This window comes from Ovis canadensis, chromosome X (assembly GCF_042477335.2).
Source record: "Ovis canadensis isolate MfBH-ARS-UI-01 breed Bighorn chromosome X, ARS-UI_OviCan_v2, whole genome shotgun sequence".
NCBI classification, from domain to species: domain Eukaryota; kingdom Metazoa; phylum Chordata; class Mammalia; order Artiodactyla; family Bovidae; genus Ovis; species Ovis canadensis.
Genome location: NC_091727.1, coordinates 7159678 through 7186606, shown reverse-complemented (window position 1 = coordinate 7186606; position 26929 = coordinate 7159678). Strand labels below are relative to the sequence as shown.

The window sequence follows — 26929 nt, the reverse complement described above, 5'->3', positions numbered from 1 at the left end:
TGGGGGTAAAGAATCTAAGCTACTCCGTTTTGTTAACAGAAAAACTCCATTTTGTAAGGTTCCGGGAAAAGAGCCTTTGGAAATCCCCTGACCTCACCCCACCACCCACGAGCCAATCAGACCCCAGACCAGAATCTCCTGACTTAACATTCAGGAACTCGTGGTCTACCTAGGTAATAGGGACCAATCAAAAACCAACACACAACCCTTCAAAAGAAAGTGACCAATCAGACGTCCCCCTACCTAGAAATTCTTTTTTTTCCATGAACACTCCCTATATAAGCAATGTAACCCAAAACTCGGGGCTCTTCCTTACAGCCGCTGCGTCGGTATCGGTGGGAGCCCCAGCTCGAGCTTGGTAATAAAAACTCTCTTGCTTTTGCATTGAATATCGGCTCCCTGGTGGTCATTGGGAGATTTCGCGACTTGGGCTAACAGGGGGAGGGAGAATGGATACATGTATATGTAGGGCTGAGTCTCTCCGATGTTCACCTGAAACTATCACATTGTTAATTGGCTATAGTGAAAATGAAGTCTCTCAGTTGTGTCTGACTCTTTGCGACCCCCTGGACTGTAGCCCACCAGGCTCCTCCGTCCATGGGATTTTCCAGGCCAGGATACTGGAGTGGGTTGCCATTTCTTTCTCCAGGGGATCTTCCCAACCCAGGGATTGAATCCGGGTCTCCTGCATTGCAGACAGGCACTTTACCATCTGAGCCACCAGGGAAGCCCAATTGGCTATACTCCAATATAAGATAAAGTTTTTTTTTAAGTTCTCAATTTGATTTACATGAATAATTATCTTGATACTCTTCTGGTACCCTAATAAATACAACAAAAACCAGTTTTCATTATCATGTTCTGGTTAACAGATCAGCAATTAGAGGTCATTAGTTGCTCAGTCCTATCTGACTCTCTGCAACGATATAGCCTGCCAGGCTCCTCTGTCCATGAGACTGTCAGGCAAGAATACTGGAGCGGGTAGCCACGTCCTTTGCAAGGGGATCTTTCCGACCCAGGGACTGAACCTGGGTCTCCACATTGCAGGCAGATTCTTTACCCTCTGAGCCACCAGGGAAGCCCTTATACAGACTGTTTTACATTAATTTATGAAAAACACTGGGCATCTTTAAATATTTGCATTATAGATCTCAAAGGACAGTCCCTTACCTGCATTTTCATGTATTTTATTTTCAAATTTAAATGTTTCGAGGGCACTCTCCTTGGCCAGTTACTTCAGAAAATAAAACAGTCTCCAAAAGTTGACCGCACCTTCTCGACATTCCCGTTCTAGAATTTCACTCGAGTCTCGCCGCTCTTTAACAACCCATAGGATGATTCTGAAAATTGCTAGGTTGGTCGCGCAACAGCGGGAAAGCTTCTGGAACTCACTCCCTCGGAGTGGTTGCCCACACAGCCAGCCAGAAGCCAAGACTGTGATGCACACAGCACATGATTCCCTCTCTCCCTGCCACCGCCATCTCCCCCCATCCACCCCTGTCCTCTTCATCCCTTCGCTGCTGACCATGCCATTGTAACACACACACACAGTATGTACAGTGAAGCCATTTATTACGACTCTGAACAGCAGAGGAGCTCACACACACACACACACAGTGAAGCCGTTTATTACGACTCAACAGCAGAGGAACACACACACAGTCACATACACACACACACACTCACTCACACACACACACACAGTGAAGCCGTTTATTACGACTCAACAGCAGAGGAACACACACACAGTCACATACACACACACACACACTCACTCACACACACACACAGTGAAGCCGTTTATTACGACTCAACAGCAGAGGAACACCCACACACCCACAGTCACACACACACAGACACACACACAGTGAAGCCGTTTATTACGACTCTGAACAGCAGAGGAACACACACACAAACCCAAACACACAGAGTCACAGAGTCACACACACACACAGACACACACACACTGAAGCCGTTTATTACAACTCTGAACAGCAGAGGAGCTGAAGTCCAACCAGTGCAGCAGCGAGAGCTCTGCAGTTTAAAGGCCCGAGGCCAACGCTGGGCAGGAGGGAAGCCTTCCCATGTGTGCAGGGTTGCCTGGAGCAGCCCCCCCCCCCGCCTCCCCACAATGCGGCACGCTCGGGACCGCAGCAGGGTGAGGAGCCGCTCTGATCAAGATGACAGCTGGCGCTCCGCACGTGATCCGCTTGGAACACAGGGTCACAAAGCCCCAACCGTGCAGCTCGCTTCTGCAGGTGCATGCCTCACGGCAGCCGCGTCCCACAGCAGCACACGCAGACCACCATGCCTGCCCCCTTCGAGCCACCGTACCCTTGCGCAATGCTGCCAGCAGCCAGTTCTAGAGCCAAATGAAATAAGACCCTGGCGCACAAGGCTGGCAAGAGTCAACATTCGTTTCTGCAACACAACCTTCAATTCTGAGGTTGATGTTTTAATCCGAGCAGCTCATCAACCCCCAGAGACCCTCAAGGCACAGAAAGATCTGCACTCAGCGACCCTACAGTGCACAAATCGGCTTCCATTTCTCCATCAGTGTTTTGTTTTCCTAAAAAAATATGTATTTATTTGGCTGTGCCACGTCTTCAACTGCAGCACACGGGACGTAGTTCTCTGGCCAGGGAGGGAGCCCAGGTCCCCCACACTGCAAGCTCCGTGTCCTACCCACTAGGCCAACAGCGAAGACCCTTTTATCAGCTGTTTTGCAAATAAGGTTAAAGCCCAGCTCCTGCAGTGACCCGAAATGCCCTCTCCTGTGATCCTCAGGGATGAGGGTCCACACAGTGGTGTGTATTTCACCTAAATTCCACCCTCACTGCAGGAAGACTGCTACTCTGGACACATTTTAGAATGTGGGCATATAATCATGTTAACACTGCGGCCAGCCCATTTTTTCATGCTCTGACCTGCTCTGGGGGAGCTGACCGAGTCAATTTCTATTTTTAAAGCTCAAAATGAATTCATTAAAGAAGGCCTAACCCCATCCTTTCATTAACAATCCTTCCAGGCAACTTGGATTCCCCGGCCAGCAACCCAGCTGCGCCCTATTCGTTAAAGGGTCCCTTCACTTTGCTGTTCTACATAAAGCATTCCATTCAAGCCCATCACACTGGGTTTCTCTGTCATCAGCAAGAACTCGACTGCGTGCAAAACACAGCAGCTGTGTGATGAACCAACAAAACTGCCCTAAGGAGGGCGTTCACAATGTCCTGCCCTGGCTTTGCTGGCCCCGCCGGCAGTGCTGAGGGGCCTCGGGCAACCCCAACTGGTGACCAGCCACTTCAGGTCTGGCCGAAACCACACGCCCGACCACATTATCCGAGCCCTCACCCCCATAAAGCAGCCCACCTGCCCCCCAAGATGCCTCCTCAGGGACCCCAAGTGCAAGATTCTCCTACCTTGGGGTGGGGCCTCTGTCCTCGGCCAGTGCCACCAAAGAAAGCTCCGTGTGCTCCTCCGGGTCCCCTGCTTGCCATCGAGGTTCCATGGAGGTGTCCTGCCAAGGGCGGCACAACAGGACACCCAGTCATCAAGCGGCCTCCCCCCCTGAGAACCTCTGCGATCACGATCCCCTTCATTGTGGGCGCGCCCTGTGAGCCAGCACCCACGAACTGGGTGACGTGGCCTGTGGTCAGCCGGCCTGGGGACCATCAGCCCAGCCCTCGTCAAAATGACTCAAGGAGACCGCAGTCCCTTTGGGCTCCCCAGCAGGAAGCAGGACTCTGACGTGAGGGCTGGAAAGCTGTGTGACGTGGTGGCCCCCAACCTCACCCAGTCAAATCAAAACACTGCTGGTACACAGCTCACCGCAGTCAAAGCTCAAGCCCTGGGACCTGGAGTCTGGCAGCCTGGTCTCTTGACCTCGAGAACATGGATTTCTAGAAGGTCACGTGGCACAGGGCACCATCTTGGGGGACACACATGCCCTAGGTGTCCACAGGCCTTTCTGTACCGGGGGCCACACAGAAACCAGCACCTCTCTTCACACATGCACACACACGTTCATAAGTGTGTAACAAGGCGATCGCTGGTTCTATTGTTTACAAAAGCCTCCATTGGATGCCGCAGGAAATCTTTCCTTTGAAATACACCCTTGCAGATGGAAGGAGCGGAAAAGGCAGAGAGAGGGAGACTGACTATGAACCATGAAGTATGAATACAAGCACGGAGGGTTTTTTTTTAGAAAGCGAAACGTCAGCTTTCACCATCAACACGCCTAAGGAAAGTGCAATAGTTTAAAGCATTGCACTTTCAGTTATACTTGCCCCAGAGCAATATTTAAAAATATCTGACCCCATAAAATAAAAACCAAATGAGAACAGTAAAAGTATGAAGTGACATCAGTATTTGAAAAGCGTTTAACATGTGTTAAGGGTGGACATAAGGCACCCCTTTTCATTTCAGAGGACAACTTAACCATTTTCTGTTGTTTCCCCCAATTTCTTCCCGTTCAATCAAGGGCAAGCTAATCAAGAGGGAAGACAGCTTCAGCTAGAGATGAGGCTGGGAAGTCGAGATGTGGGGGAAACCAGGACACCTGCAATTGTCATGAATGTGTGGACCTCGGCCCCAGGTACCACTCGCAGGAGCTGCTATACTGGCTGAGCCCGGTGCACAGAAACGTTTGGACATCAGGACACAAGTCACCACGACACCAGGCCATGCTGTTCCCTGGGTGTCCCATCTGTGCCTGGGGGTCAGGCGGGGTTGCATCTGGTCCCCTGCAGGATGCTCACCTGCTTGTAGAGGTCCGTGGAAGGTGATGACCGGGACCTTTCGTGGACGTGCTGCGGCCTCTCCTCCTGGTCCACACCCACGTCGAGGATGTTGTCGGCGGAGTGGTACCTCCCGCCACTCCTGGCTTCCGGGACTTTCCTCTGTTCCCTCCAGGAGGCTTGATACTCTGCAAAGGTGCCGAGCCGCTCTGGCCGGATGGGTCTCCCCGCCTTTCCGCCTTTTCCAGAGCCCGCTGTCCACGGCATCTCCGGCTTCTCCCTGGGGAAGCCACAGGGCGCCGACCTCAGCCCAGGCTGAGGGACCACGGGCTTGCTGGTTTCCTCAAAAAACTTCCACCTCTCGGCAAAGGTGCGCACCGTCTCGTCATGGGGTGCGGGTCGCTGGTCCCCCGTCAGCCCCACCGCGTTCATCTTCTCGGGCTCCGAGTAGGACTTCAGCTTCTGCTCGGCAGTGAAGCGCCTCCGGCTCCCAATGCGCGCGCTGCAGCTGCCGCTGCCGGCAGCGCACAAGGGCGGCCCAGCACCTGGGGCCCCCTCCCAGATGCGGGGGGCTGGCTCCGGGTCCGCCAGGCTGGGCTCCAGGTCGGGGCGGCGGAATGACGTGGCCCTCAGGACGTGGGCCTGCGCCTCCTTCAGGTGGTCCTTATAGGTGCCGCCGGGTAAGGTGGTCTCTGGGGCACCCACTGGCTGCGCCCGGGAACCACGCGCCTCAGTCTCGTCGTTTTCCGCCTCCCCCTCCTCCTCCGCGGAGCTGGCCAAAGTGGCCGTGCTCCGGCTCTTCTGCAGCCTGGCTCGCCGCTGCTGGATCTCGTTCCTCAGGGTGGTGGCGAAGCGGTCGCTCCTCCGGAGGGGCTTGCCCGCCGGGGCCTCAGAGAGCGCTGGAGCCGTGTCCTCGTGGCGGGTCTCGGGCGGGCACGCCCCTTCCCGGCTCAGCGAGTGCAGCATGGGCGTCTGCAGGGGGCAGATCTCGCTACCCGCGTCATCCAAGCTGCCCACCACCCTCTTCCTGCCGCCTTTGTCCAGGAGGCCAGCCCCCGGTGGGTCCTCGGGTGCCCTGTCCACCGTCTCCACCCTGCCTCTCTGCTGTGCGCCCGGGGCACCCTCCAGCCGGGACGGGTAGCAGTGGGGCTGAGGGGCCAGGGCACCCCACGGGGGACCGGGTCTGGACATCACGCAGTAGTAGCGGCTCTGCGCACCGCAGTCACCCCTCTGGTCTGCAGTGCGCAGCCCTCCGACGACAATGGGAGCAGGGCTGTTGTCCGCGAGGCAGTCTGTGGGGAGGGGCTCCCCTAGCCACGTGGCGGCCCTGGGGCCCTCACGGAAGAAGGGGCCCTCATCGCTCGAGTGCCGCGGGTGTTGGCATGTAGGCAAGGGCTGCGGGAGCCGCACGTCCGTGCTCGAGAGAGAAGCCTGCAGCCGGCTGGGGGCCCCCAGGAGGGCCCGGGCTCCGCTGTCGCAGGCTGGCCACCCACAGTCCACATGCGCCCCTGGCGTGCACCCCGAGCTTGCAGCTCTCTGGCCGTCGCCCCCGCGCGCCAGCCTCAACGGCTGATCAGCGGGTTCGGGTCTCTTCCAGTCGCCACCGTGGGGCTGCACGCGGCTCAGGCCCAGCAAGGGCTGCACTGGGGTGGCGTCTGCTGAGAACATGGGGCCCTGGGTCTGCTCGTGGCTCCTGGTGGCAGCGAAGCTGTCGCGGCGGAGTGGGGGAGGCGGTGGGGGAGGGGACGGAGGGGCTCGTCTCTTATCCGGAACATACCAGACGGGCCCGGAGCTGGACCGCCCGCAAGCAGCTAGCTTGGGCTCGGGGCCATCCTCGGGGACCCGGGGCGGGAAGCACCCCAGGGGCTCCTCGGTGCCCTGAGCGTCGCCGGCCGTCAGAGCCGGCCGGCTGTCCACTGCAGCGGAGGACTCCCACAGGCCCACTTTGTAGAGGATATTCTCGGCTGAGGACGCGTCCGCCTTGGGCAGAGTGTGGTCCGGGGTGCTGGAGCGGGTGGAGAATGAACCGTAAGCTGAGTCCCGCTTGCTGGCGCCACCCAGGCGGTCGATGCTGCTGCTGGACTTGGCCGCCGAGAGGCGCCCCGACGGGTCGGGCTGGGAGGATGGGTCCAGGCTGTCGACGCTCCCCAGTGAGCTGAAGTGGTCCGAGGTGCGCTGCAGGTTCGCTGGCTCCCAGGCACCGCCCGACAGGTCCTGGGAGGAGGAGCTAGAAAAGGAGAAGAAACCACAGGCAACAGAGGGGGGCTTTAGGGCCGGGTTGTAGGGAAGGGCAAGAGGAGACGGTACATGTGGGCGCAGCTGCCCCCGTGCAGACATCACCTGCACTAAACACTCTTCCCCCATGGAGATCCCTGGACGGGAAGGTGAATATGAGTATGCGCAACTGTGTCCCAGTCTTTGCAACCCCCATGGACTGTAGCCCGCCAGGCTCCTCTGTTCATGGGATTCTCCAGGCAAGAATACCAGAATGGGTTGCCATTTCCTTCTCCCGGGGGATCTTCCGGTCCCAGGGATCGAACCTGCATCTCCTGCATTCGCAGGTGGATTCTTTACCACCTGAGTCACCAGAGTGAAGCCCAGGGAAGGTGAGCACACCGCATCTAACTTTTCACATTTCAAAGAGCAGCTTTTCCAAGGCAGGCTGAAAGGGTCGGAGTCCTATCCACTGGATGCCTTTTCCCAAAAAGAAAAACTTCAATGCTGCAGTACATTCCTGGAGACCATACCCACAGGCTGGGCGGAAGTCCGCAGCGTGCAGAAGTATCCTGGATAGCAAACTGCAGCCCACAAAGCTAAGGATGGCTTTTAGGTTTCCTAGTGGGGAGAGAGGGCAGAATTCAAAGAGTACCATGTGACCCATAAAAACGATCTGAAATTCAAATTTCAGTGCTCATAAATATAGACTTTGAGGGGAACACAGTCATGGCTGTGTGCAGGGCTCCAAACCCAGAGCTGAGCAGCTGCCAAAGACACCTGCCTACCAGCTAGAAAGTGTTATCTGGCCCCTTGCGGAACGAGTTCGTGATCCTCTAGTTTAGTGCATGAAATAATTCATGCTATGCACTGCTAGCATGAGGAAGGCCATCAAAAGAGAAGGATCTTCAACTTAAAAAGGCAAGTTCAGAGATAAGATTATATTTGCAAAACCCAAATATTAAATTACAGGCATTCCTCATTTTACTGCACTTTGCTGATACTGCTTCCTCCCTGCCCCCCAAATTGAAGATCTGTAGCAATTCTGAATCAAGCAAGCCTATAGGTGCCATTTTCCCCAACACTGTTCACTCTGCCACATTTTTTAAGCTATTGCAGTATTTCAGAATTTTTTCATTATTTCTCATGGTGACATGTGATCGTTCATGTTACTACTGCAAAAGGACTGCCACTCACTGAAAGCTCAGATGATGATTAGCATTTTTTTTCGTATTTTAAAACTAAGGTATACACTTCTTTTTTTTTTTGATAGGACAATATTGCACACTTAAGCTCTCAATGGTGAAACTATTTATCCAGGCATGTAAAGTGCTTTTATTAAAGCTCAACAAAGCTGGAACATTCATGCTTCAAGGAGGGGAAAAAAACTGCACCTACTTGAGGTTTGAGAGGAAGCAACATAAGAAAGAAAAATCTGTGACCTGGGAAAAGACACAAGAGTGTGAGCTGGCTAAGTCACTCAGCGGGAAGGGGGGTGCAATGAACACTGGGCTCTACACCGTGTCCTCGGAGGACAGAGCAGGTCCCCTCCCAGAATCGGAGTACGTTTCTCTCCATCCTGTCTCCTGCATTCCTGAGTGGATTTTTCCGGGAGATTCTAAGTCCAAGCAGACAGAAATAAAGCTCAGCGTGGTTTCCACAGGGCACATGGGTGTCTTAAGTCAAAAACAGCCAAGTGGGCTTCATGGAGATCCTATTACATGAAGTCACTGTCATAATGCACTCCGAGGCCCACTTTTTCACTTAAGTGTTACCACTGGGGTGATAACCTGGGTTTTTCCAAAGTAGCCTAGGCTCCAAATACTACCATCTCTTATGGCTGTAAATAGGTAATATTGTACTATTTACCTGGGCCATGTCTTAGTGACGGCCCATGGGCTCCTTAGCTGCGCCATGCCAAGACTTAGTTGCGGCATGTGGGATCTAGTTCCCTGACCAGGAATCTAACCTGGGGACCTTGAAGCTCGGAATCCTAGCCATTGGACCACCAGGGAAGTCCCAGGAATATTCGATTTAAGATACATTTTCCTTTACAGCAGGCATTTAGTAATAGTCAAAAACTGACTTTGAGATGGTTATGTCAGCTCTGAATACACACAAAGACACACCCAGTCATGCATATCATGCATACGCACACACATGTGCACCCACACTCACATACATATACAAACAAATACACGTATACACTCACACAGGCACTTGTGCACACACCCCAAAGAGGCACACTACTGGCCGTTACCAATTGTCCTTCTAATAGACTAGTGAGGACCCTGGCCACTAACCGAGGTGACTGGTCAGCTCCCAGCTTGGTGTTCTCCAAGCCAACACCCCCATGGTGCTGTCTGGGGGTGGCATTTGCCCTTCCGACCCTGAAATGTGGGCCCCAGGTAAGCCATGTGGACCAGCCCTCCCCCTTCTACCAACTCACAATTCTCAGGCCATCTGTCTCAAAGTCACCGAGAAACCACCAGGCCAAGGCTGGTCCCAAGCCTGGCACATGGGCTGTGAAGGCCCCTGGTTTCTCCTGTACCTCCACATAGCAACCTGGGAGAAAGGGTGCTGGTGTAGCACAGAATCCCCTGGGGAGCTTTAGCAAAACACACTTGCTCAACACATAAGCGACGCCTGCCTTCTAACCTGCACACAAACACCTCTAAAGAAGAGTGGCAACGTGCACAGCCACCCCACTCAGCTGGCTCAAAGGGATTCGGCCAAAACTGATTTATCAATTAGACGACATAAATGAGAAAGCACGCTTGCCCATCCTTTCTCCTGGTGTTTTGTTTTCAAGTATTATACATCTGCCTACTCAGTGAAAAAAAGTTAGAATCGTTCCAGTAGTGATGCATCCATAGACTTTTCTCATCAGAAAAGGAACATCATTCTGAAGTCAAGAAAGGCACCATACAAAATAAAACAAGGCACGACCTACAGGATGCAGAGAAAGGAGTTCTAAGAGAGAAGCTTACAGCAATGCAAGTTTATCTTAGGAAACAAACAGCCTCAAATACGCTAACCCTGTATGTAGAGGGACTAGAGAAAGGAACACACAAACTCCAAAGTTAGTAGAAGGAAAGAAATCATGAACATTAGAGCAGAAATAAATGAAATATAGACTCAAAAACACTAAGAAAGATCAAACTAAAACCTGATTTTTGAAAAGATGAACCAAACTGATAAACCTTTAGTCAGATTCAAGAAACAAGAGGACCCCAAAAATCAGTAAAGTCAGAAATGAAAGAAATTATAACTGATACCACAGAAACACAAAGGATCTTACGAGATAATTATATGAACTACATGCTAATAAAATGGACAATCTAGAGAAATGGAAAAATTTCAAGAAATGTACAATTTCCCAAGATCAAACCAGAAAGTAGAAAATATAAACAAACTAAGTAGCAGCAACAAGCTCAATCTAATTTTTAAAAAAACTCCCATCAAACAAAAGTCCAGGACCAGATGGCTTCACAGGTGAATTCTACCAAACTTTCAGAGAAGAGTCAACACCTTTCCATCTCAAACTACTGCAAAAATTGCAAAGGAAGGAATGCTTCTGAACTCATTCTACATGGCCAGCATCACTGTGATACCAAACCGGAGACATCATACACAAAAAATAAAATGACAGGCTATTATCACTGATGGACATAGCTGAAAAATCCTCAATAAAATATTAGCAAACTGAATCAAAGAATACATTAAAAGGATCATACACTATGATCAAGTGGAATTTATCTCAGGATATACCAAGGATGCTTCCATATCTGCAAATTAACCAATGGGATACACAACATTAACAAACTGAAGAGTAAAAACCATATGATCATCTCGAGAGATACAGAGAAAGCTTTTGATAAAATTCAGCATCCGTTTTGATAAAAACTCAACCACATGGGCATAGAGGGGATGTACCTCAACATAATGAAGGCCATATAGGCAAAATCCACAGCAAAGATTATACTCAACAGTGAAAAGCTGAAAGCATTTCAGGAACAAGGCAAGGATGCCCACTCTCATCACTTTCATTCTACAAAGTTTTGGAACTCCTAGCCACAGCAATCAGAGAAAAAGAAATCAAAGGAATTCAAGCTGGAAAGGAAGAAGTAAAACTGCCTCTGTTTGCAGATGACGTGATATTATACATAGAAAATCCTAAAGATGTCACCAAAAAACTCCTACAACACATCAATGAATTTGGTCAAGTTGCAGGATGTGAAATTAACATAAAGAAATGTGTTGCATACTAACAGTGAAACCATCAGACAGAGGAACTGAGGAAACAAACCATTTACAACTGCATTAAAAAGAATTAATTACTGGGACTTCCCTGGTGGTCCAGAGCTTAAGAGTCTTAGCTTTCACTGTGCGGGGTGTGGGTTTGATCCCTGGTTGGGAAACCAAGATCCCATGTGTCCCCCAGTGTGGACAAAAATAACAATAATAATACACACCTAGGAAAAATCTAACCAAGGAGGTAAAAGACCTATAGTCAGAAAACTGTAAGACACTGATGAAAGAAACTGAAAATGCCATACACAGAATGGAAATATATACCATGGGCTGGAAGAATACTGTTAAAATCACCATACTGCTCAAAGCAATCTACAGATTCAAAGCTATCCCTATCAAAATACCAACAGCATTTTTCACAAAACTAGAACAAATCAATTTAAAAATTTGCATAGTAACATCAAAGACCCTGAAGAGCCAAAACAATCCTGAGAAAGAAGAGAGATGGAGGTATCAGACTACACTACAAAGCTATGGTCTTCAAAATAGTATGGCAGTGGCACAAAAACAGACACGTAGGTCAGGAAACAGAATAGAGAGCCCTGAAATAAACCCACGTGCTTATCATCAACTAGTCTATGACAAAGGAGGCAAGGACATACAGTGGGGAACAGACAGCCTCTTCAATAAGTCATGCTGGGAAAACTGGATAGCTACATGCAAAAGCATGGAACTAGAGCATTCTCTAACACAGTATTAAAAAAAAAAAATCTCGAAATGGATTAAGGATTTAAATTTAAGACCAGAAACCATAAAACTCCCAGAGGAAAACATAGGTGGAACACCCTTTGACATAAATTCTAGCAGTATTTTTGGGGATCTGCCTCCTACGGCAAAGTAAAGAAATGCAAAAATACACAAACAGGACCTAGTTAAAATGAAAGGTTTTTCCAGAGGAAAGGAAACCATCAACAAAATGAAAAGACAACCTACTGAATGGGAGAAAATATTTGCCAATGACATGACCAGTGAGGGGTTAAAGTGTAAAAAATAAACAGATCCCACTCTATCTGGAAAATAAATACCTGATTAAAAAATAGGCAGAAGGGACTCCCCGGGCAGTCCAGTGGTTAAGACTCTGCCCTTCCCCTGCAGGGGTGGAGACTTCTATCCCCACTTGAGGAACTAAGATCCCACATGACGGATATGGCCCAAAGATACATTAATAAATAATGGATGGGATGATTTGGAGAATGGCATTGAAACATGTATAATATCATATGTGAAACAAATCACCAGTCCAGAACAGGATGCTCGGGGCTGGTGCACTGGGATGATCCAGAGGGATGGTATGGGGAGGGAGGTGGGAGGGGGGTTCATGATAGGGAACACGTGTACACCCATGGCAGATTCATGTTGATGTATGGCAAAACCAATACAATATTGTAAAGTAATTAGACTCCAATTAAAATAAATAAATTTATGTTTAAAAATAAATAAATAATGGTTAGAAGACCTGAACAGACATTTTCCCAAAGGAGACATACAGATGGCAGGTGAAAAGCTGCTCAGCATCGGTAATCAGAGAAATGCAAACCAAAACCACAATGAAGTATCACCCTCACACCTGTCAGAAGGTCTGTCATCAACGAGACAGCAAATAACAAAAGCTGGTGAGGACACAGAGAAAAGGGAACCCTTGTTCACTACTGGAAAACAGCATGCAAGTGCCTAGAAAGCTAAAAGGGAACTACCATAGGATACAGCAATTCCACTCCTTGATATATAAATCCCTCCCCAAATGAGAACATTAATTCGAAAAGATAACATGCACCCCATTGTTCATAGCAGCATTATTTACAGTGCTCAAGATACGGAAGTAACCTTGAAGTCCATCGACAGATGAGTAGATTAAAGAAGACGGTGTATATATCATACACACATACACAGACAATGGGATACTACTCAGCCATAAAAAAGAATGAAATGTTGCCATTCGTATTAACAAGGACGGGCCTGGAAGGCATTGTGTTTGATGAACTAAGGCAGAGAAAAACAAATTCTGCATAATGTCACTTATATGTGGAATCAAAAACAGCAGCAACAACAACAAAGAGATAGAAGAGAAGCAGACTTACAGACACACAGGCGAACTAGTGATTGGCAGTGGGGGGAGGGAAGGGGGAGGGGCAGGACAGAGGTAGGGCAGTCAAGTACAAACGATGACATAAATACGCTGCAAGGATGTACTGTCTGGCACAGGGAACATAGCCAATATTTTACAATAACTTTCCATGGAGTACATGTGTGCTGCGCTTAGTCGCTCAGTCGTGGCCAACTCTCTGCGACCCTATGGATGGTAGCCCGCCAGCATCCTCTGTCCATGCGGATTCTTCAGGCCAGAATACTGGAGTGGGTTGCCATGCCCTCCTCCGGGGGATCTTCCCAAGCCAGAGATCGAACCCAGGTCTCCCACCTTGCAGGTGGATCCTTTACCAGCTGAGCTACCATGGAAACCCAAGAACACTGGAGTGGGTAGCCTATCCCTTCTCCAGGGGAACTTCCCGACCCAGGAATTGAACCAGGGTCTCCTGCATTCCAAGAATACTGGAGTGGGTAGCCTATCCCTTCTCCAGAGGAACTTCCGAACCCAGGAATTGAACCGGGGTCTCCTGCATCGCAAGGAGGATCCTTTCCCCAGCTGAGCTACCTGGGAAGCCTGTTAAGACGGCAGTAGCAGCTTGAAAAATTGGGACTCGCTATGCTGCAGAGCTGAAATGAAGACTACCATAAATGAACTACACCGCAACACGAAGGAAAAGAAAGGAACGCATGGTGACGACAAGGCAGGGCTGTCAGCGGTGTGGCAGAAAGCGAAAGCAGCTCCCCAGCCCCTGGGGGAGGCGGGGGAGAAGGCAAAAGGTGCACCTACCTGGCGTGATACCGGCTCGGCCGAGAGGGGCAGGGAAACAGAGGTGCAGCTGGCTCGGACTGGCTGTTGGAGAACTTGGTGGCATGCCAGGAGTGTGGCCTCCAGCTCAGCTCATTCCTCCTGGGGATTAAAAAAAAAAAAAAGGGATGCAGATGACTCAGGGACATCACACCGAGGAATGCTTCGTGCCAAGAAAGGACTGAGAGGCGGAAACCATTCGTGTGACTCACGGCATCGCAGTCAGGCGCTTCCCCTTCAACATCTGGGCACCAGCACTCCTGGTACAGGTTCGTTACTGGAGAACTGATCTGAGCGCAGAGTGACAATCACTGGCTCCCAGGTGCGAATTGACCCTCGGGCTGCCAAAGTGATTCTGTTTCTTTTTAAAGATGTTTTCTTTTTTTTTTGGCATAGTGGAATCCTGGTTTCCTGACTGGGGATCAAACCCACAGCCCTTGCCCTGGAAGCTGGGTCGTAACCACTAGACTGCCAGGGAAGTCCTCAAATTTCTTCGAGGTAAGAAGATAGATACACCTTGCCTCCCCTTTCCCATCTCCCCAGCAAAAACCACAGCAGCGTCTTTTGTCTTGCCCGTGTCAGTGCAACTTTGCAGACACCCCTGGCCTCCTCGAGGAGAAGGCGTGGGCTGGGTGTCACAAGACTCAGTTCAGTTCAGTTCAGTTGCTCAGTCGTGTCCGACTCTTTGCGACCCCATGAATCGCAGCATCACTACAAACAAAGCTAGTGGAGGTGATGGAATTCCAGTTGAGCTGTTTCAAATCCTGAAAGATGATGCTGTGAAAGTGCTGCACTCAATATGCCAGCAAATTTGGAAAACTCAGCAGTGGCCACAGGACTCGAAAAGGTCACAAGATTGGGTGCATTTATTTATCCACTCACTCAAGCAAATATGGCTATCCTGTAGTTAGTGGCAAGTGTGTGTGTGTCTGTGTGTAGGTGTGCGTGTGTGTCTGTGTTAGTCATTCAGTGGTATCCAACTCTTCACAACCCCATGGACTGTAGCCCGCCAGGCTCCTCTGTCCATGGGATTCTCCTGACAAGAATACTGCAGTGGGTTGCCATTCCCTTCTCCAGGGGATCTTCCCGACCCACGGATGGAACCCGAGTATCTTGCATTGTAGGCAGATTGTTTACCATCTGAGTCCCAAGGGAAGCCCTAACAGAGACCAGTGGACACATATTGCTCTGAGCCTGTCAGAGTTCAGTGGGGGGGGGTGGGGGGGGGGGTGGGGGGAGGGGGGGGTGTGTGTGTGTGTGTGTCTCAGTCTTGGACTATAGCGTGCTAGGCTCCTCTGTCCATGGGACTGGTGTGTGTGTGTGTCTGTGTTAGTCACTCAGTCATATCTGACTCTTTGCAAACCCATGGACTGTAGCCCACCAGCTTCCTCTCTGTCCATGAGATTATCCTGGTAAGAATACTGGAGTGGGTTGCCATTCCCTTCTCCAGGGAATCTTCTCGATCCAGGGATCAAAGCCGGGTCTCTGGCATTGCAATCAGATTCTTTGCCATCTGGGCCACCAGGGAAGCCATAAAGGGGGTCAGTGGACATGTACTGCCCTGAGCCTGTCAGAGTGTCTGAAGTCATCTAAGGGTTTTCCACAGTGGGCATCACCATGCCCTAGACCAGCAGACTCCGGTCCATTCCTGCCAGGGCTTCTGTCACAGGCGCCTTCCCTGCCCCCGCCGTCATCACCACCATCTATGACAGCTTATTAGGGTTTGACCACATCTGCCCAGGTGTCGGAAACCCATGCAGCTGCTGATGAACGTCACAGAGCCTGCAGGGCAAGCTGCTGCGTGAGGACACGGTGCGCACTTGCCTCTCCTGCTCCTGCAATTCAGGACGGGCCTAGCCTCGCCACGGGCAACTCCAGATCGGAGCTGAAGGGCACAACTGAGCCTCTGAGCACCTGACGGATGTCAAACATTCTTTCCAACAGGCAAGAACAGTAAAGACTCATGCAATAACAAATAGTAATGAAAAACCAGAAAGCTATTTACAACACAAATCTTCTGATGACTCCGATAATTAACAAGGAAACAAACAAACAAACAAAAAAGACCCATGGGTGGCAAAAGTGCGCAAGGTGTTGACTTGATGACAACCGCCCACGAACTGAAGCATAAAACGGATGAATCCATCCCACCTCGGGAGTAAAGCGATTGTAATGTACCTCATAGTTTCTCAAGATCCTCGTAAGGAAGCTTCTGGCCACGTGAATTTCATTTTCAGACGGCTTTTTCTGTGCTATAACATCCAGAACTTCTTTCATCTTCCTTCACAGGTAATTAACAAAGGGAGAAAACTAGACAGACTGCAGGCAACAGAAAGAGAGGCTAGGAAAAGGAAAGGCCTCACACCTCGTGGCAAATTATTGCAACTCTGTAACAGGAAACAGTGGGAAAGGAGCCGGTTTACTGGGGCAGTCCTGCACCCTGAGAGGAGTAAATGTTTCTCATCCTATTTTAAAAGATAATATAGGCAGACCTCAGAGAGATTCTGTTGGGCTCCAGACCCTCACAACAAACCAAATATGGTAATAAAGCTAGCCACATGAGTGCTTTGGTTTCCCGGTGCATATAAACCTTGTGTTTACACTACACTGGAGTCAACCAAGTGTGCAACAGCATGTCTACGAAAACAATGTACAGACCTTATTTTAAATTAAAAAATGCTAACCATCCTCTGAGCCTTCAGAGTCCTAGTAGTCATGCAAGTAAAACCAAAGATCACTGACCACAGAGACCGTAACAAACGCGATGGCGGAAGAGTTCGAGACACTGTGAGAGTTACCAAAATGCGAGACACAAAGAGGCAGCGTGAACAAGTACTGCTGGAAACCTGTCACTAACAGACTAACTAACGGCATTACCGGCTTGAGAGGGCTGCCACAATTTTTTATTTAAAAAAATTTTTAAAATTTTAAAAATTTTAAATTAAAAATAAAAAACGCCAGGATCTGTGAAAAACAATACAGCCAAGTATGGCATCACTGACTCAACGAACACAAGTCTGAGTGAACTTCGGGAGTTAGTGATGGACAGGAAGGCCTGGCGTGCTGCGATTCATGGGGTCGCAAAGAGTCGGACACGACTGAGCAACTGAACTGAACTGAACTGATGTCTACACACGGGTTTCCCAGGTGGCTCAGTGGTAAGGAGGCAACCTGCCAATGCAAGGAGATGCAGGAGATGAAGGTTCAATCCCTGGGTCGGGAAGATCCCCTGGAGAAGGAGATGGCAACCCACTCCAGGATTCTTGCCTGGAGAATCCCATGAACAGAGGAGCCTGGTGGGTTACAGTCCATGGGGTCACAAAGAGTTAAACCCGAATGAGTGACTAAACAATGTCTATACACTGATACATGTTTCTACTTTGAGAAGACACAGCCAGGGTCACAGTACTAATTATGGCTTTTAAAAACAAATGAAAGCACAGTGGAAAGGGTGGAACCCACAAGCTCTAAGTAAGGAACTGGGGCTACTGGGGACAGTGAAGTTTTCCTAAAATGTGTCTGCTCTTGTCAGATCTTCAGACTTTCCTAGAGCATAGTAAACATACCTGGGAATCAAGGGAGGCTCCCTGATAGCCCAGCTGGTAAAGAATCCACCTGCAATGCAGGAGACCCTGGTTCAGTTTCCTGGGTCGGGAAGATCCCCTGGAGAAGGGATTAGCTACCCACCCACTCCAGTATTCTTGGGCTTCCCTGGTGGCTCAGCTGGTAAAGAATCTGTCTGTAATGAAGGAGACCTGGGTTCCATCCCTGGGTTGGGTAGATACCCTGGAGCAGGGAAAGGCTACCCACTCCAGTATTCTGGCCTGGAGAATTTTATAGTCCATGGAGTTGCAGAGTCGGACACGACCGAACAACTTTCTCTTTTCAGGTGGTTTGTCAGCCCCTCTGGCGGCTGAAACAGCAGGGTTTTTTAAATTTTTCTTTTTTTCCTTTTTTTAAGAATTTACTTATTTATTTATTTATCGGGTCTTGGTTGCGGCACACCAGGATCTTCATTGCATCCTGTGGGGCACATGGACCGTCTAGTTATGGCATGCGGGCTTTCTTGCTGCACAGTACGTGGGATCCTGGTTCCCCAACCAGGGCTCGAACCAGCGTCTCCTGTGTTGCAAGGCAGATCTTTAACCAGTGGACCACCGGGGAGGTGGCCCCTGGGGTTGTCTGGATGAGAGAGACGAGGGTGACTGGCTGAGAGCTGATCTCTGGCATCACAGTCATTGGGACCAGACTGGGCAGCAAGGCGCAGGGGACCAAACGCTGCTCTGGCGCCACCTAGAGCCCCCAGGTGGAACAAACACAGGAGGGGCAGATACAAGATGCTCATCTCAGTAAAAGACTTGAGTTTCTTCCTACACAAGATAAACACTTGTGTGGCTTTCAACCATCAGGAGCCCGCCAGCGTGGGGCCATGAGGGGTGCACAGGCCACCAGTGAGCCAGTGGGGTCGCTCAGTCATGTCTGGCTCTTTGTGATCCCATGGACTGTAAGCCTACCACGCTCCTCTGTCCATGGGATTTTCTCCAGGCAAGAGCACTGGAGTGGGTTGCCATTTTCCTTCTCCGGGGGAATCTTCCCGATCCCGGGGATCAAACCCAGGTCTCCCTGCATTGCAGGCAGGTGCTTTTGCCATCTTAGCCACCAGGCACTGGCCACAGGACGCGTCAAAACAAGACACCCCAATGTGAGGGGACAAGGGATACCTGCTCGGGGTTAACTGCCTCATGTGTGTGGATAGGAAAGACCCACACCGAAGCTAAAGTGCCCTGGAGCCCTTGGGGACGGGGAGCCCCAGAAGACACCAAACAGGAGTGGACCTAAGTGCTATGGAAGGAACACCCCCCACCACCACCACCACCACGGGCCCCAGTCGGACACATGCCAGCTTGGCTGCGGGAAACCAGCAAGGACGCCCCTTTCCGGGAGGGAGGAGGCTGGCATAGGTCAGCCCAGAGATGCCCAAAGCTGTGCGGGCAGGGATGCTCAGGAGAAAAGAGCCCAAATCCACCCAGGGCAGGGGGTGCTGACGCCCCCCCACCATGTGGGGAGCTCTGAATTCCAGTAGTTCCAGAAAATTCTTCTCTCAAAAAAAAGCAATAAACAAAAATCACGTGAGTGCTGGGTTATTTTCCTAACCTTTCCAAATGCAGCAAAGCAGCCGCTGCCTCAGAAAATACACAGCCTGCATGTGGCCCCGCAAGCACGGCGGGCCTGAGAGTGCAGGCTGTGCAGGCTGGGAGGCCAGCGGGGAGGCAGGGCCTCGGCTGGACACCGTGACAGGGGAACCACAGGGTGTGCGGGCTGCAGGTGACGCTGGCCATGGGGAACTTCTTGGGGAATAAAACCCCAAGTGACGCTTGGGGACATCTTAAAAGCAAGAGTCGGAGTAGATGGCAGTGGGGAGGGCCTTGCAGATAAAGGAGAGCCTGGAAAGTCCTGCAGATGCTTCCCACTGAGTACTAGGGTGACCGAGATGAGCACCAGGCAGGGAGCCCCCAGAGCTTCCAGACGCAGGGGGACAGAGATTGGCATGATGCTGATGGTGCTTCCAGGCTGGAGGAGAGCCAAAACCACAAACACCCATTTTATTAAGTGTTTTGAAACCAACACATCCCAAAGCACCAGCCTACAGACACTAGGAAAAGACTCTTGAGAGTCCCTGGGACTGCAGGGAGATCCAACCAGTCCATCCTAAGGAAAATCTGTCCTGAATATTCATTGGAAGGACTGATGCTGAAGCTGAAACCCCATACTTTGGCCACCTCATGCGAAGAGCTGACTCACTGGAAAAGACCCTGATACTGGGGAAGATGGAAGGCGGGAGGAGAAGGGGGCGACAGAGGACGAGATGGCTGGATGGCATCAGCGACTCGTTGGACGTGAGTTTGAGCAGACTCCGGGAGTTGGTGATGGACAAGGAGGCCTGGCGTGCTGCAGTCCCTGGGGTCACCAAGAGTCAGACACGACTGAGCGACCGAACAAAACAGACACTGATTGAAGCCCGCCCCGAGCTGGGCTGCCTTCCTGCCCCGGGCAAGCCTCTCCATCTCCAGAGCTGTCTCTGCCCCCCACCGCTCCAAGGTCCCGGCAACTCAGCTCTGCAGATCGGGCCCTAGCTCCACAACCCTCAGCGGCTGCCAGTGGCCAGGGAGCGACACCCAGGCCCCTGGAGAGCTGTTGTGCGCTCCCTGGGCGGGCTGCCCGCGCTGGCACAAGGCCTCCTGGCCATTCAGAGGTGAGCTGGGGTCTGAGATGCACAGCTCAAGCCCCGGGCTAACCCCCACCCTGCTGAGCATCCCCTGTGCCAGCCTCTTTAGGAGGCCTTGGCATCGCTGACATAGGGCCACGTCTGTGTCTCCAACCTGGCTCAGCCTTCAGAGAACAGCTTGACGTGGGGGTCGGCTTCCAGCCTTCCCTCCTTCTGTTACCGCTTGTCAGAGCTTTCCTGGTCCCTGCCTATCACCCACTCAGCTGCCAGTGCCCCTAAGGGCAGGAACCAAGGGGATGACGTTGGCGGCCTGGCTGGAGCGCTTCTGACGTATGTGAATGAATAAAAAACACACGTCAGAGCCGTCTGTCCAGTGGCGGAGTGTTTCCCCCCACCCCCACCCCACCCCCCACCGACCTCCGCAAGCAGTGATCTGACAATACGGAGCTGTGGATGGTGACATCATTCTTGATGAAAGGCGATTAAGAGGTCATTATTTCCTGCCTTTATACAGAAAGAGAAAAGAAGTGAAGATAAAAATTCCCAAGCGACCTCAATGGCTGAAACTGATACCAGACATCAAAGCAGCCAAGCCAAATGCCACGGCCGAGTAGCAGCATCCGCATGGGATCAAAGCTTCAGAGTTCCACCCCGTGAAGCCGGGGCACCCCTTATCTGTCCCCTAGCCAGGACAAGCGCATACTTGTCTCCACCAGTCGTGTTCTCTGGATGTATTTACAGGAAAGACCACACAGACACGCCACACAATGAACACAGGCAGAAGGCGGACAGACCCAAAAGACTCGGCTGTCTTTCTGTTAACTTCTGCAAAGGGGGTTGGGGGGGCGGCTATCTCACCCAGCACTGTTGTTGTTGCTGTTGTTTACTCGATTAGTCGTGTCCCACTCGATTAGTCGCGACCCCAGGGGCTGTAGCCCGCCAGGCTCCTCTGTCCATGGGACTCTCCAGGCAAGAATACTGGAGTGGATCTTCCCGATCCAAAGGGATGGAACCCTGGATTGGCAGGTGGATTCTTTACCCACTGAGCCACCAGTGAAGCCCAACTCAGCACCAGAAACACTAAAAATGCTTTGTCCAAACCACCAGAAATCATAGTGCATATCCCCAGTTGTTGAACACACAGTTTCGTTCAAGTCAATGTTTTTATAAAAGTACCAACACAACTTTCTTGGCTACATTTCAACCCTACAATGGATATTTTGGTCAAGATACCACAGACACTCAAAGCTGCAACCATTAACTAACTATAAGTAAAAAAAAGGTACAACCATTAACATAACCAACTATAAATATAAATTAACATAACTACATATAACATAACTAAATATAAGCAACAGAGCTGGTGAGTCCAGAGGGTACAAACAAAAATATGTGCAACATTCTCTGCGTGCCTTAAGATGTCAGAAACCATCACCTTTCCCACACCACATTTCATCAACATCACTTGCATGCCTTTCAACGAAACACAAATCTTAACTGTTTACCACTCTCTTCTTGGCTCAGAGTAGGAAACATCTCACATAATTCACCTGATTCACTTGCTTAAGCCATACACTAAATCTACATCTGAAAAGAAGCAACCTTTCCCCAAATAAAGCAGTTCTGTTCCATGTGAGTTCCACACCCCCCCCATTTTATTTAATAACAGCAAGTCTGATCTTTGTGGTGTTTTTTTTTTTACCCTCCTGATTTAACGTAATAAAAACAGCCCAAGCAAGACAACATCTGCCCAATATAAACCCGTGAGTCTACTCTATTTTAACAAGCAAGCAAGCATAGTGGGTAATGGCCATAAGCCCCCAAACGCTCAAAAGAGAAACTTTTCCCCTAAAATGTGAATGATGTCTCTCAGACCACTCTGCAGAAGCATCCTGGGTAAGACAGACACCCTGAACACACAGAGTTTCTGCCCCAGGAAGAGCTCTCCAGGAGGGGAAGGGGAGATGAGGGGAGGGGGAGAAGGGAGGGGAGAGGGAGAAGGGAGAAGGGGGGTGGGAGGGGGAGAAGGGGAGAGAAGAGGGAGAAGGGAGAAGAGGGGAGGGGGAGAAGGGAGGGGGAGAAGGGGGAGAGGGAGGGAAGCATCTCCAGTAAGATACACATCCCCCTGAACACACAGCCTTTCTGTCCTAGGAAGAGCTCTAGAGGAGGGGAGGGGGGCTGGGAAGAAGGGGAAGAGGGGGAGAAGGGGGAGGAATGGGAGAAGGGGGAGGAATGGGAGAAGGGGGAGGAATGGGAGAAGGGGGAGGGGAAGAAGGGAGGGGGGAAGGGGGAGGAGGAGAAGGGAGGTGGGGGGAGGAGGGATGGGGAGGGGGAGACACAACCTGCCCAGTCCTAGCCACCCCTCTCCTCTTGCAGCTTCAGGAGCATCTCCACTCATCACTGCTGGGGCCACGCACAGAGCAGCCTGCTCAGGACAGCTCTGAGGAGCCAGAGGCAGATGGGAGGCCGGACACGACGCCGGCTCGGTGTAGTGCGGAACTCACTGCACCTCAGGGCTGTGGAGAAACCCACACGTGTGGCAGGAAACCTGCTCCGAGCAGGCGTGCATGCTGTCATTGGAGCAGACACCTGCCTTCTTTAAATGCGTCACTATGCCACAGCGTCTGGCTAACCCTCACCACCACCTGCAGCAAAAGCCTGCATCCTTGGGTGTTAATATGCTCCTGAATGTGAGCTTAGCCTGGAATCAGAGTCACAGAAGGCTTTAAGGCGTCTGGCAAAGAGGCAGAAAGGAACAAAGAATCTGCCTTATGGACAGTGCGGTCCTGGCAAAACAGCTCACGGCAGCGGGCGGACCACTCGAGAGTGAGACGAAAGATGAAGTGGCAGGCGAGGCTCATTGTAAACAAGATTCATATTCACCAGATAAATGTGGCAGAAGGACCAAAAGAGCCATTCCAAATGTCAAGGTATAGTTTATAGCATGATACTTAGAAGAAATTTTCCATACAGTGATTGAAATTCCATGTATTCCTAAAAGGGAGCTAAACATATGGTCAATTGCCTGGAGCGGAGGACCGTGGATGAGATTCGGGCTCTATGCATGCAGAGGTTTTTAATGCATGTTTGACAGCACCCAGCAGACACAGCCTGAACCCAGCACTGGTGAGAACTCCTCATTCCTCAGCACGTCTCCATCAGCGTCTCCAACAGCAAGGGGCTTACGGACACCCCCGTTAATCTGGAAAATGCCACAAGTGACCCAGTTTCGGGTCTTAACCTTTTGCAAGCGCATTTGCTTAAGCCAGTGGCATGACCTTGGTGGCCCCCCAGCAAAACAGCCGGCGGCCCTCAGGGAAATACCAGGGGCCCTCAGGGAAATACAGGCAGCCCTCAAGGAAATACCGCAGCCCATATCCCTCCCACACCTGCCCATCAGGATCTCCAGGGCGGGGAAGACAGGTGTACCGAAGACAGACCAGGAGATGTTCCCACATCTGCCTGAACTTCCCTGTGTGCAGCAGTTCCTTGGCTAAGAAAGAGGGAACAACAAAGCGCCCAGGAGGTAGGCCAGCGGCTCCTCCTGCTCCCCGAGTCCTGACTCCAGGCAGACGCCAGGATGAGCCTGGGCATCTCAGAAGGGGACGTATGTGCACCTATGGGGCTCCTGTGGCTCTTCTTTGTTCCCTGACAACACGACCCTGGGAGGGAGGCAGTGCTGGCTCTCATTCGTCCAGGAAAGAAGCTTGGCTGCACACAGACAGTGATCGGGGTTCTGGTCCCCCAAGGCACTGCCTTCTGGGCCCCGGCTTCTAAATGATGACAAGATATGTGGGGCCTGAGAAACCAGATGTCTCTACTTTGTCACTCTAGGCAAGGACGAGAAAGACAAACACCCAGCAGACATCACCAGCGGGAGGGAAGTATGTCAACCACAATTCCCACTTTGGGACTGCCCTGGTGGTCCAGTGGTGAAGAATCATCCGCCTGGCAATGCAGGGGTTGCACGTTCGATCCCTGGTCCGGGAAGATGCCCCAGGCCTCGGAGCAACCAAGCCCACGTGTGACCACTACTGAGCCCATGCTCCGAAACAACAGAAGCCACTGCAATGAGCAGCGCACACACTGCGGACAGAGTAGACCACCGCCCCCACCAGCTCCCCACAACCAGAGACAAGCCTGTGCAACAACGAAGACCTAGCATAGACTCCGCCCTCAAAAGAAAACAAAAAACAACAAGACCAAACCAACCAACCAGAAAAGACTGCCCACGTTGTTCACAAAGCCTGTTTCACCTTGAGGTGCATACATGGCTTTCCACAGAACCTCCCAGAACAACCCAAGCTGCACTGGCCACTCTCACCATCATGACCCTAAGCTCTCCTCAGTCTTTATCAGAAAAGCCACCTTTTTCTTAAGGTGCCTGGGGTGGTTAGGTACTTAAGGGTTAAGGAAGCGCTGCTGCCATCTGGTCAACCTCCAACATTGGATTACTTGTGCGTTGGTGGCTCAGTCAACGAATTCACTGCAGAGTGCCTTTATAATCACTTAAAAAAAAAAAAAAAAGAAGTATGTGATCTACTGTGGAGTTCTACATGGAATCTGGGTCTCCTGCATTGCAGGTGGTCTCTTTACCTGACTGAGGCACCAGGGAAGCCTCAGGCATAAAACACTAGAAAACTGCTCTTCTCAGACATACAAATCAGATTAGTGATTGCCTAGGGATGGAGACAGATGAGAATAGGGAGATTAGACAGAGAAGGATACGGGCTTCCCAGGCGGTGCAGTGGTAAAGAATCTACCTGCCAATGCAGGAGACACAGGACACCTGGGTTCAATCTCTGGGTCAGGAAGATCCTGGAGAAAGGAACAGCAACCCACTGCAGTATTCTCGCCTACAGAATCCCATGGACTAAGGAGCCTGGCGGGCTAGAGTCCATGGGGTGGCAAAGAGTCAGACATGACTGAGTGATCAAGCAGAGAAGGACACATGTTATTGATTTAAGAACTCAATTTTAAAAGCACTCACAGGACTTCCTGGGTATACCTAGTGGCTAAGACTCTATGCTCCCAATGCAGGGGGCCCAGGTTCAATTCCTGGTCAGGGGACATGCTGAGGCTAACACCTGGCACAGCCAAACAAAAAAAAAAATAATTTAACTTAAAAATATAACTTAGTTTGGAGTTTTAAAAGTCCTTACAATGTGCATCATCTCACATGCTAGTAAAGTAATGCTCAAAATTCTCCAAGCCAGGCTTCAGCAATACGTGAACCATGAACTTCCAGATGTTCAAGCTGGTTTTATAAAAGGCAGAGGAACCAGAGATCAAATTGCCAACATCCGCTGGATCATGGAAAAAGCAAGAGAGTTCCAGAAAAACATCTATTTCTGCTTTATTGACTATGCCAAAGCCTTTGACTGTGTGGATCACAATAAACTGTGGAAAATTCTTCAAGAGATAGGCATATTAGACCACCTGACCTGCCTCTTGGAGAAACCTGTATGCAGGTCAGAAAGCAATAGTTAGAACTGGACATGGAACAACAGACTGGTTCCAAATAGGAAAAGGAGTACGTCAAGGCTATATATTGTCACCCTGCTTATTTAACTTCTATGCAGAGTACATCATGAGAGATGCTGGGCTGGAAGAAGCACAAGCTGGAATCAAGATTGCCGGGAGAAATATCAATAACCTCAGATATGCAGATGACACCACCCTTATGGCAGAAAGTGAAGAGGAACTAAATAGCCTCTTGATGAAAGAGGAGAGTGAAAAGTTGGCTTAAAGCTCAACATTCAGAAAACGAAGATCATGGCATCTGGTCCCATCACTTCATGGGAAATAGATGGGGAAACAGTGGAAACAGTGGCAGACTTTATTTTTTGGGGCTCCAAAATCACTGCAGATGGTGACTGCAGCCATGAAATTAAAAGACGCTTACTCCTTGGAAGGAAAGTTATGACCAACCTAGATAGCAGATTAAAAAGCAGAGACATTACTTTGCCAACAAAGGTCCGTCTAGTCAAGGCTATGGTTTTTCCAGTGGTCATGTATGGATGTGAATTGGACTGCAAAGAAAGATGAGCACCGAAGAATTGATGCTTTTGAACTGTGGTGTTGGAGAAGAGTCTTGAGAGGCTCTTGTACTGCAAGGAGGTCCAGTCAGTCCATCCTAAAGGAGATCAGTCCTGGGTGTTCATTGGAAGGACTGATGCTAAAGCTGAAACTCCAATACTTTGGCCACCCCATGCGAAGAGCTGACTCATTGGAAAAGACCTTGATGCGGGGAGGGATTGGGGGCAGGAGGAGAAGGGGATGACAGAGGATGAGATGGCTGGATGGCATCACCGACTCGATGGACATTAGTTTGAGTGAACTCCGGGAGTTGGTGATGGACAGGGAGGCCTGGTGTGCTGCGATTCATGGGGTCGCAAAGAGTTGGACACGGCTGAGCGACTGAACTGAACTATGTGCATCGTCAGGATTTAAAGCAGGAATTCACCATGTGGCAGGTGACGGTAACAGATTCTAATATTAACTAGCTCCCTGGTTTGTAAAATTCACCAGTTTATAAAATTTTATTCA

At 50.5% G+C, this 26929-nt stretch overlaps 1 protein-coding gene across 3 annotated transcripts in view; it reads right to left on the bottom strand.

The window, feature by feature from the left end:
* The window catches only part of SHROOM2 (shroom family member 2), a 145276-nt gene that overhangs the window by 45567 nt on the left and 72780 nt on the right, over positions 1 to 26929 (bottom strand). For all 3 annotated transcript variants that reach the window (XM_070289714.1, XM_070289715.1, XM_070289716.1), the window contains exons 3-5: positions 14137 to 14256; positions 4758 to 6963; positions 3420 to 3517 (exon numbers count right to left, since the gene is read on the bottom strand). In XM_070289714.1, the coding sequence (XP_070145815.1) occupies positions 3420 to 3517; positions 4758 to 6963; positions 14137 to 14256 (2424 nt within the window). The remainder of the gene's footprint in view (positions 1 to 3419; positions 3518 to 4757; positions 6964 to 14136; positions 14257 to 26929) is intronic.